At 37.3% G+C, this 12,302-nt stretch overlaps 1 protein-coding gene across 5 annotated transcripts in view; it reads left to right on the forward strand.

Moving 5' to 3' along the window:
• LOC128218214 (pleckstrin homology domain-containing family G member 7-like) overlaps positions 1 to 12,302 on the forward strand; it is a 187,691-nt gene that overhangs the window by 18,086 nt on the left and 157,303 nt on the right. The window contains exon 1 of one of the 5 annotated variants that reach the window (XM_052925821.1): positions 10,345 to 10,431. The exons of 3 other annotated variants lie outside the window; for them this stretch is intronic. Coding sequence is in view for 1 of the 2 variants with exons in the window: in XM_052925819.1 (XP_052781779.1) it covers positions 11,935 to 11,959 (25 nt within the window). In the remaining variant the exon portion in view is untranslated. Of the gene's footprint in view, positions 1 to 10,344; positions 10,432 to 11,727; positions 11,960 to 12,302 lie in introns of those variants that run through there. One more of the 5 variants, XM_052925819.1, reaches the window with a different exon arrangement.

A 12,302-nucleotide genomic window follows, 5' to 3' on the forward strand; every position in this document is an offset into this window, starting at 1 on the left:
TTCATTATTTAGACATCGTTGAAGTGGTTCAGTACTTTATAATCATTATCCCCTTTCTCCCATTTCCTACGCCCATTTTTGCAGGCAACCTGTTTGCATTAATAAATAGAGTATTGATTGTTAATTTCGTTATCTAAGGACCCATCCTGGTATAGTGTGTTTTCGCCAAGTTGTTTGGCGTATGTTCTCCTTGATACTTAATGTGAATGTGTTTGTCTGTATGGTCCCTGGTTGTTTGTCTGTATGATCCCTGTGTGTTTGTCTGTATGGTCCCTGTGTGTTTTTCTGTATTGTGTTTGTCTGTATGGTCCCTGTGTGTTGTCCCTGTGTGTTTGTCTGTATGGTTCCTGTGTGTTTGTATGTATGGTTCCTGTGTGTTTGTCTGTATGGTCCGTGTGTGTTTGTCTGTATGGTCCGTGTGTGTTTGTCTGTATGGTCCCTGTGTGTTTGTCTGTATGGTCCCTGTGTGTTTGTCTGTATGGTCCCTGTGTGTTTGTCTGTATGGTCCCTGTGTGTTGTCTGTATGGTCCCTGTGTGTTTGTCTGTATGGTCCCTGTGTGTTTGTCTGTATGGTCCCTGTGTGTTTGTCTATATGGTGTTTGTCGGTATGGTCCCTGTGTGATTGTTTGAATTGTCCCTCTGTGTGTATCTGTATGGTGTTTATCTGTATGGTCCCTGTGTGTTTGTCTATATGGTGTTTGTCTGTATAATCCCTGTGTGTTTGTCTGTATGGTCCCTGTGTGTTTGTATGTATGGTCCCTGTGTGTGTGTCTGTATGGTCTCTGTGTGTTTGTCTGTATGGTCCCTGTGTGTTTGTCTGTATGGTGTTTGTCTGTATGGTCCCTGTGTGTTTGTCTGTATGGTCCCTGTGTGTTTGTATGTATGGTCCCTGTGTGTTTGTCTGTATGGTCTCTGTGTGTTTGTCTGTATGGTCCCTGTGTGTTTGTCTATATGGTGTTTGTCTGTATGGTCCCTGTGTGTTTGTCTGTATGGTCCCTGTGTGTTTGTATGTATGGTGTTTGTATGTATGGTCCCTGTGTGTTTGTCTGTATGGTCCCTGTGTGTTTGTCTGTATGGTCCCTGTGTGTTTGTCTATATGATTTTGTCTGTATGGTCCCTGTGTGTTTGTCTGTATGGTCCCTGTGTGTTTGTCTGTAAGGTCACTGTGTGTTTGTCTGTATGGTCCCTGTGTGTTTGTCTGTATGGTCTCTGTGTGTCTGTCTGTATGGTCCCTGTGTGTTTGTCTGTATGGTCCCTGTGTGTGTGTCTGTATGGTCCCTGTGTATTTGTCTGTATGGTCCCTGTGTGTTTGTCTGTATGGTCCCTGTGTATTTGTCTGTATGGTCCCTGTGTGTTTGTCTGTATGGTCCCTGTGTGTTTGTCTGTATGGTCCCTGTGTGTTTGTCTGTATGGTCCCTGTGTATTTGTCTGTATGGTCCCTGTGTGTTTGTCTGTATGGTCCCTGTGTGTTTGTCTGTATGGTCCCTGTGTGTTTGTCTGTATGGTCCCTGTGTATTTGTCTGTATGGTCCCTGTGTGTTTGTCTGTATGGTCCCTGTGAGTTTGTCTGTATAGTCCCTGTGTGTTTGTCTGTATGGTCCCTGTGTGTTTGTCTGTATGGTCCGTGTGTGTTTGTCTGTATGGTCCCTGTGTGTGTGTCTGTATGGTGTTTGTCTGTATGGTCCCCTGTGTGTTTGTCTGTATGGTCCCTGTGTGTTTGTCTGTAAGGTCACTGTGTGTTTGTCTGTATGGTCCCTGTGTGTTTGTCTGTATGGTCTCTGTGTGTTTGTCTGTATGGTCCGTGTGTGTTTGTCTGTATGGTCCCTGTGTGTGTGTCTGTATGGTCCCTGTGTGTTTGTCTGTATGGTCCCTGTGTGTTTGTCTGTATAGTCCCTGTGTGTTTGTCTGTATGGTCCCTGTGTGTGTGTCTGTATGGTCCCTGTGTGTTTGTCTGTATAGTCCCTGTGTGTTTGTCTGTATGGTCCCTGTGTATTTGTCTGTATGGTCCCTGTGTATTTGTCTGTATGGTCCCTGTGTATTTGTCTGTATGGTCCCTGTGTGTTTGTCTGTATAGTCCCTGTGTGTTTGTCTGTAAGGTCCCTGTGTGTTTGTCTTATGGTCCCTGTGTGTTTGTCTGTATGGTCCCTGTGTGTTTGTCTGTATGGTGTTTGTCTGTATGGTCCCTGTGTGTTTGTCTGTATGGTCCCTGTGTGTTTGTCTGTATGGTCCGTGTGTGTTTGTCTGTATGGTCCCTGTGTGTTTGTCTGTATGGTCCCTGTGTGTTTGTCTGTAAGGTCACTGTGTGTTTGTCTGTATGGTCCCTGTGTGTTTGTCTGTATGGTCCCTGTGTGTTTGTCTGTATGGTCCCTGTGTGTTTGTCTGTATGGTCCCTGTGTGTTTGTCTGTATGGTCCCTGTGTGTTTGTCTGTATGGTCCGTGTGTGTTTGTCTGTATGGTCCCTGTGTGTTGTCTGTATCGTCCCTGTGTGTTTGTCTGTATGGTGTTTGTCTGTATGGTGTTTGTCTGTATGGTCCCTGTGTGTTTGTCTGTATGGTCCCTGTGTGTTTGTCTGTATGGTCTGTGTGTGTGTGTCTGTATAGTCCCTGTGTGTTTGTCTGTATGGCCTGTGTGTGTGTGTGTGTGTGTGTGTGTGTGTGTGTGTGTGTGTGTGTGTGTGTGTGTGTGTGTGTGTGTGTGTGTGTGTGTGTATGGTCCCTGTGTGTGTGTCTGTATGGTCCCTGTGTGTTTGTCTGTATGATCCCTGGTTGGAGCCACAATGACTGGATGCGTAACACGGATATGTGAAGATAGTTGGATTTTTACGGTTCTTGCATAACATTTAAATTTAATACAGGCAGCTTAAAATATACAGACTTTGTATCCAACCTTTGTTCAGCAACATTATGATTAAATATAACATTAATTTATAAATTGTTGACATGTCTTCCATCTGGCAAGGGACATAAATGCAATGCGTTACGGTAGTAAATGTTTGTTCATTTCGACGAAAGACGCGAATTTCTGTCATGAACCTTTATGCGAATATTTATTTTCCATATCTAATACTGGCAAGCATGTGGTGTTCTTCAGTATGAATGGACAGGTTTGTAGCGCAAGGTATTGGAAAATGAGTATACTAGCGCTTCTCCTGAAACCCACTTTATACCGATTGTTCCCTTCCTGGTTATCGTATAAATGTGGAGCCCAGGCAGTAAACAAAATAGTCATTGTCAATGGCGCTTGGGGATTATTCGATGCTAAGTTTATTATTGGCATCTGTTTCCTTCTTTACATATGTTGCCCATCTTTATTCACAAAGTTTAATGCCCCCATTTATGCTAACTTTAGGCGGAAGGACAACGACAGTTGTTCGGAAACAAAAAACACATTACGGTAATTAGTAAGTACTAATTACACAGCTAAGCCGTTATTAGGCAAATTATTCGAAACAAAAACTCCGTGTTTTGGTCTTGTGTTTTTTTTCTTATATGACTTCGAAGTTAAAGATACAAGTTACAAGATTTTTTTTAAATGATAGCATTTGTTTAGCTCAATGAGTTATTTTCCGACTTGAATAACAAACGAACATAACATACCAATACATTACAATGAATTGGTGACCTGGTAATGAAAGCATATAGTATTAAATAGGTTTCCTATGGAAACACTTATTTGCAAAAATCATTCCTTATTATAAACATGCAGACAATTACAAAAAAGTGTGATGGATTAGAGCACTGTATACAATGATTACATTAACTAGTTTTCCCGACTGTACAGTCAGTCAACACGTGCACGGTTCAACATCCCTGCATACCACTGTAAAAAAACTAAATTCTTTAAAGAATGTAAATAAAGGATAACAATTATGTAAATTTTAACAGCAAAACTGTAAGAAGCATTATGTATATGGGAATGACAGCATGATATAGACGTGTAGTTGGTAAAAAAATGTAATTATTTCTTTTTTTACTATACCTTGCAAGTAAAAATCTTTGGAAAGTTTTGCTTATAGGAGGTATTTAATATATCATATAATTTAAAGTACTACTGAATATATCGGAAGCAGTAGTGTACAACGACATGGTTGCTCCTATGATTGTACAAAAGTGAATTTAAATATATACCAAATCGTTACACCTTATTAAGAACTTGCCGAAAAAAAATCAAGCATGTGAAATTTGAAACAAACAAAAATAAACATTAGCCCTTGAAATTTAAGTTTGATAAGTAATATTCAAAATTCCCGCAAACGCTCTGACCTTGCTCGAACTTCTAATAGTGAAATACTAAAGGCTGGTAGGCGCAGCGCTCAGTATTTGGATATCAAGTTTCGACATTTCTATAATGAGTTCAAAGATATTGATACCGGGTTGACTGAGTAGTCATAGCCGGGTGAGCATTTAGGGACTAATCGGTTGCAAAGGTTCGTCGCAGTATGTGCAAATCTGTGAAACTGCCCTTCCGGAATCAGGAAGTCAACCTGGAAAGTTGCCAAAAGAAAATATTTTGTCCACGAGAAATACTGCCTTGGCCATCAAGATAGTTTGTTGATGTATGCCTTGTGACGCTAGTCTGTATGTATCAAAACAGCTAGGGTTCTTCTGTAAGGTGTCGTTTGAGGGGATTTAACAGAATAGATTATAGTAGCTGCTGCTGCCCTTTGGCTACCTACATTCAAGGTCGATTTAAGGACTCGGGATGAAATGGGAACGGTCAGTGGCATTCTACACTATATCATTAGAGAAAGCGAAACGAAATTAGCTTATATTCAGGGGCTTCTGTTGTTTCTACTCATTCCGTGTCACTGTCTGTCACTCTGCGATAACTTAATTGGATTTCTTTTCTGGTTTCTTTGTCTATTGCGTTTTGTTCTGTTTTGTGTATTTCTGAATGAAACATGCGCGTCTTTGGGATAAGGCTGTATGACACTGCAGTAAAACAAGAGACAAATCAATGTGCTGAAATAATTGTAGTATTTGTAAATAATTATATGCAGATGGCGCCTGCTGTTTTTATATAAGAAATAACTCGTCTGGGGTTTTCCCACTGTTACAATAGGAGTTTGCTCCCTTCCAAAGCCAATGGTTAAACAGGTTTGATACAATATATCACATTCAAATCAGCATTGAGTATAAAAGTATTACACGGTAACACTATTGACTTAAATTGCATCCAAATTTCATAATTATAAAACCTATACTGCTGTTGCTATATAGGAATATAGTGTAAGAGTCAGAGTTAGAGTCATTGATTAAAAAAAAAGGAAAATTTAAAAAGAAATGTATAATAAGCGTTGTTTAAGAAAGAGTTTGTTACACATTTATTTACATATTACATATTATTTCCACTTTATCATTATTTAAACATGCATGCATTCCCAGGGGCGGATCCAAGATAAGACTATAGGGGGCGAGACTAAGAGGTCGTAACCTTTTGACTTGAGACCCTCCCTCCGAACCGAAAATTATTCAGTTTCAAGTGTTCGCAGAGGAGGGGGTTTCACTTTACCCCCCCCCCCCCATAAAATGGTGCATTGTGGGGGTATTTTCTTACTTTTTGTTCAAATATGGAAATAAAGATTTGGACAATGAAAGAGGGAGGGCGCGCGCCGGATGCGCCGCCTCATTGATTCGCTTAGAATTCTAGCTGTGGGATTAAAGCATAAGTGGCACAGACCTCAGCCATCTTAGTTCAGCACTTTGTAACTCGCATTGTCACTCATTTCTACGAGTTAATAAAAACAGGTGAATGGAAACTAGTTCATGCTTCATTTGGTATTGACATGCCACTTATTGTATTTTGGTGAATTCAAAAAGACCAAAGATTATCTATTGAAATAACTTCAAATGTTTGGATGTGCAAATATTGTGCTAGCCTAGACAGATTGTCTCAGCTAGTGTTTAGTTGCTTTAACATCGGAGTCCAGGCGGAATTTCATGTCGCGACATTGTTGGGAATGCATCTCGTAATATATATTATGAACTTGGAACGTGTTAAGAACACGGTTACCATAACACTATTGACTTCAGATTGTAAAACATGACCGATAAGTTCGATCTGCAATATTCAATGTGCATCTTCGCTACCAAATTGCCTATAATTATATATGCACCATTGCCTAGTCCGTCCTGTGAACTACATAATTATAAAGTCAATAAATCATGAGTGCGCACGGTCTGTCTGGACATGCGGTTGCAGATATTATTCTACCTGGTATGCTCACACTATAAGTTAAAGCAGAGGATGATTTGTACTTTGAAGTTTGTCCTTAAGGGGCAGTCATTTGGCTTTTCAAATATCACCATAATGACTTTGAGATAAACCTCATTTCTATTTAACGGAGACTTTGCTTTTCGACACAGCACACTTCCTATTTCATAAATAGTCCCTGTTGTTTTCATTGTATTATCAATCATTTCCCGCCAAACACTTCTTTCTAGAAACATTACAAGCCGCTGTGCAGTCGTTGAAACGGACACTGCACGAGTAGCACATTTCCTTGTGTAATTTAAAGGCAACCTGGTAGTGAACGTACTGGCGGTACAATGGTGACACACTAGTAGTCTGTGTGAAAATACTGTGCGGTAATAAAACGGTTATTTATGTTATTTACTAAGATCGTTATCTTGTGGTTAATCTTGCGTAAAAGGCAATTGTTGTAGTTATCTGCTGGCTATGAAAACTTCAACAAATTAAGTTAATGCATTTTACGAAGCATATTTTGGTAACATTTTATTTCCGCCTGATACTAATAACGCAGCTTGTTGATGTTAAGTCCTGTAAAAATTCTTTACAAATATTTACCAAGATTTGAAGGGTACTGAATCGGACAAAATCAACACTATAATGTGGATCAGAATTGAAGAAATACGGTTCCAATTTCCGATCAGAAATCCGTTAATGTGGTCATTTGCAAAGGCCAGACAAAAACGCTCTTGTTACTTCAAATTGTAATTTTGGATATTGGTCGGAGTTACAGCCCAAACGGGAACCATGTATTATATATATATATATATATATATATATATATATATATATATATATATATATATATATATATATATATATATTGTGCAGTTAGATATATAGTTTATAGAGGATTATAACAATTATATTTTAAGCACTGTGAAGAACGGAACACGCCTTTATGTCAATTCAAAGGCCTTAATCAAATTGATGAAGTGTATATTCTCAAATACTTAAGTTAATTGTCCTACAAGCTTGGTTTTAGGTGCATGTCAAGCATTTTGTTTTCGCATATAAAATCCTCATCTTTTTCGAATGTTTCAGAGTTCAAATATTAACTTTTATTTGCTGTGTTAAAAGCTTTTTGATTAAAAACCAGGCTGCGTATCAAAACTGGTCATAAAACCATCGGCACCAGACTTGGTTTGACTTATAAAATAAAATGGTATTCAAAAGTGACAGTCACAACCAAAAAATATTAAAATGGATCGGTAGATTTTGTTAATAAATTAATACAACTGTGTTAAATCAATTAACTTTTATTATTCGGTTATTACAAGTTTAAACTCTGGTCAGAAAGTTGAATTGCCGTGCGTGTCATGAATACAATAATGTTTGATTATCGTGTATGAAATAATAACGTTAGTTGAAACAGTGCTTATTATTGTATGTGAATATAAAACGTTAACATTCTATACAAATCAGTCTCTACTCTCGCCATTGCTGGTCAATAGGTAAGAAAGCACTGTGAGTGGATATTACTGGACGTGAAATGACTGATTAAGGAACTTATCTAACACGGTGACTGGGATGTTCTTCCTAGGTGATCCGGAGGACATAGATACGGGTAAATGTACGAAACCTTTTACTATCTTCAACTATGAAATAAAATATATGTGATTGACTCACAGACGGACTGGGTCCCACAGACGGCCAATTTTGCTCATTTAATGCACGAACAGCCAGGATTTATCCCACAATTCCCCGACGTTAAAATACTTGAACCGGAAACAGATTCGTGTCACTTTGTATTTCACAAATTATTGTTATACACGAGAACGCTAACGGACGGTTCTGACGTCATTTAGGTCCGCCGACGTCACGAATTAATTAATGAATACAGCTGTTTTGCTTCGCCTTGTTACCCGCTGCAATAACGTCATTTGCAGTACGATTAAAAAACGTGTTGTATTGCTATCGTTCGAATTAGTCCGTATCAAATCATTAAGCTATTATGATGGCTTATGTTACGGTAATTACATTACAATCAGATATATATATAAGTTTTATTTCTATAAATGTTAGTCTTGTTTATAAATGTTTTTATTTTGTGTAAGCACTATAGGTATTGTGGTTATCAAACAGCTGTTCGGTATGATACAGAATAGTTATATTGACTTTCTTGACATCTCGGCTAGAGCCACCATCGACAGTTTCCGCTCGGGTTGACAAGATGAACACTAGACTTGTTTACTTGACACTGACGTCATTTCGCCCTACTAATTAACTGTTGTTGTTTTTAACCGAAAATGACGCTTTCATAAATGTTCGTATCTATAAATGGCAACTCATGGCTGTAGTAGTTTCGGCATCCGCAGGACGAGTGTTTAATCTTATTCAAGAGGACATAGCGTGACGTAACGGTTTGTACCATGTTGTCATTGACAACATTTCATAATTATTGTGCGGAAAACGTTAATAGCGTTGTAATTTATCCGCATGGTAATTATTGAACGGTTAAACTCCGCCTACGTTATACCGTTCCAATATGGGAGTTAATGTATAGAGTGTGACAACAGAAACACGATCGAAAATGGTTCAAAATCCTATATGTTTCAGTCGTTAAGATAAAAAATATCTGTATTCCAGGTCGTTTGATATATTTGACGTTTATCAAAATTTTCAATTTTCAACAAAGTCATCAAACACGTGCATGTTTGCTTCCCAAAAATAAGACCGGTTTTACAATAGTAGTGCTTAAAATGCTTTCGGTTTTAAATAGAATGTATCTTGCATTAAATCTGAGACCTCGTGAAAAAAGCAATACTATTTTCCTTGATTTCAAAAGCCGTTTATTGTTAACTTTTTTAAATAGTGAAATGAACGTCAAATCCGATGACGTCATTTCCAATTGTTATAATATCCGTACTGAAAAAATTTTAGTCGGTGATGACATAAGTGAATTGTTTGTAGCAGATGTATATGGTATCATGAAGGTGTAATCTTTAGACCACGGATATGTTTAGAAAAGCCGAAACCTTCCTTACGACCATTCATGAGAGTGCAAAACCTGCACTTTTGTTGGGAATGGGCTATAAAATACCGAACTCTGCTCGTTTGTGGAAACATGCCCGTTTGTGAGATCCAGCCCGGGTATGAGTCTAACATATTTACTACCATGATTATGCTTCTGTGTTTTGTGCACTTTATAAAAAACGCAGTGTTCTAAATTATGTTTCGTCTAAATTTAGGTTTAGTTGAATATAATTGTTAATTTAATTAATGAAAACATTTTGTCATTCGTGGTTATTTCTAATTTGAACTCCCGGCAACTCTGGCTTACTCAAAGGCCATATCGCATTTGCTGAAATACATCTGTACATAAAGCAATACGTTATAAAATAATGTATTAATCGTGTTTGGTTTGGAGAATGGTTAAGAAAATTGATATCATTGACACCTTGCGTGAGTCGATCTGAAGTTGTGCAATGTGAATGGTTCTCGTGTACGTTTGTTCCTTATTTGTTTGATTTGACTCCTTCAAAAGTTTTCATTTGCTCTCGAGTATGTACAAATCAGTGGCCACAATCAATTAGTACCCAGATATCCAACATCCACTTCAAATCTCCCAATTAAAATGTCCTATGTAAATATTGTTTTACTTTAATGTGTTTCTAAAATGAAGATTAGCGTATTTGCTTTGATTTCTGCTTAGCGTGGAAAAAGAAGGCGAACTTTTCTTAACCTGAACGACAAAAGAACCTTCAAGATATGAAAGTACTAATGTATTTATAACAATTAATCAAATGGGTTCTTTCTTGAACAAAACATGACCATTTCGAATTATATGATGCTCTGTAAGTAACATATGCCTTTACTATAAACCGTGCAATATTCGTACACTCTAACGGAAATGGCAAACATGGGTAGCTTATTCGGTATTTTAACATGATAGATCATGATGGTTTGAAAATTGCGATCTCTGTTTAATATTAAACCTCCGCCTAAACTGTAAATCGTCTTTTACGACCAAAAATAAATGACTGGCATCATTAATTTGTAAAAGTATATAAGATGCATGAGCGATCCTCCATCTGCCAACTTTTATTTCGTTTTAAACGTTTACATTTTTGAACACTTTACATGTGACATAACAGTTTAATAGCAATCGTAATAAAATGCGAATGTAAGAAATGTTTATTGCTTAATATCGCATTTTATCAGTTTTGGAATTAAGTTGACGGTAAGCACCTTTTGTTTAACCGTTTGTCTTAAACATGAGCATGCAATCGTGACTGCGCTTTTAAGTTTGGACTAGTACCTTCTTTGATAACATGATGCATAAGTAATCCCAGAATTATATCTAAAACTGAAACGACCTAGAACTGGTTGACATGTAGGCGTGATAGCTCTTCAGTAAGTAAAGTAAGTTCTAGTGAAGTTGCGGGTTTCATGTTCCAAAAGCAAAATATTGTGTTTTGCTTTAGCCCAAAAGCACACATGTAACCGGCCTAGATTACTGTAGACATTTCACAGCTTAGATTGGGTTCTAGTTACTGCCATTACTACCGGAGTTTTTTAAATAATGCATATGAACGAACAGCGAGTTTTACACTTTATACCACGGGGGTATTTGAAGTTATAAATGTTATGTACAGCATTGTTAAGTTCAGTAAGTCAGGTACATATAAGTGAATAGGTTTGTAATTTATCCGCACGCTACTTATTGCGCTGTAAGAGCTGCTGGTTCCCATCCTGATTTTATTTTTAATCAAGAACGAAATCCCAAAATTGTGCAATATCGTACTTAAGAATTATTTGTTAAAATTTTACACGCGAAGTCCGGTTTAGGGCCAATAAATGTAAGCGATCATTGCACAGCCTTTTTCGAATCAAAAGAATGTAATTGATTTGATTTAATTTGATTTGATTCGATTTGATTTAATTTGATTTGATTCGATTTTACCTATAATCCTAGAGCAGGAATGTCAAATAACTACAGTATTATTATGAAAGAAGTGAGTCATTGATATTGAAAAGAAAGATTGTATTTGTTATAAATATATTTACAAAACAAGTTACTAAGAATGAATGGAAGTCATGAGGCTTGATACGTCGAAGACAGCGCGGGTTCTTACCATTACTCAGTCTATATCCAAATACAAATTAGTCTGCCACGAATACTATTGCAGAACGACTTTTGTCGTTTGTCTCATTTTAAAGCGGCTGATGCAGTGGACATGGTTCAAACATCATTGTTTGAATTATAACGGACAGTGTCCTTATTTTATGACATTCTTATATATTCCAAGAATAATACTGTCTTGATAAAACTGTATGTAAAAAACTAAGCCGCCTTTGTTTTTATCAAAAAAAGATCAAATGGATGTTAATACTGCTATACCAAGAAATATACAAATTTACGGTTTCATTTACCATCACCTTTCTTCTTAAACTGTTTCACCATTTGTCTTTAATATAAGAGAGCGGATTGCCTTGATTATGACCGTGTACACTGGACACCGGGCCGCTATTGGGTTTACAGCGAACACCGGTCTGCGCTGTACAGATATTACAGCAGCAGCTTAAGACGTATATCTTGTAATATATCAAGATAGAATCATTTATGATGGAGGATATTAAAGTACTGGTTTGAGAAGAGGACTTTGCTAAGTAAATACATTGATATATTGGTGTATCAAGCAAAGACTATATGACAGTATGATACGTATGGACTATTCAATGTATGAAGATGTTCGCCATTAGCCATTGTAAGTTATTTTTTATTTGAGCACGTTTAAAATGCAAAATTACTTGTTTCATGTTTCCTAAGGAACAGTAGATAAATTATAATCAATATATGTTTTTAAATCGGTAAATAAGGTATCGTGTAGAAGCAGTTGGTTGTCATTGTTTTGCCACTTGCTAACCATTGCACGAAGAATATTTCGACGTTTTGCCAATTGTATGTGAATTAGTATCTAAAAAGCCCAAGCTCTTCCCCGGGTTTTATCGTAGTAATCATTTCATAGCACTGAATGTCCACTATCAAGGGGGTGGTCGCCGTGTGATGTCACACTGTTACGTTTATTTTGGATCCATTTGCGAATTCAT

This window comes from Mya arenaria, chromosome 14 (genome assembly GCF_026914265.1).
Source record: "Mya arenaria isolate MELC-2E11 chromosome 14, ASM2691426v1".
In the NCBI taxonomy this organism is placed as follows: Eukaryota; Metazoa; Mollusca; class Bivalvia; order Myida; family Myidae; genus Mya; species Mya arenaria.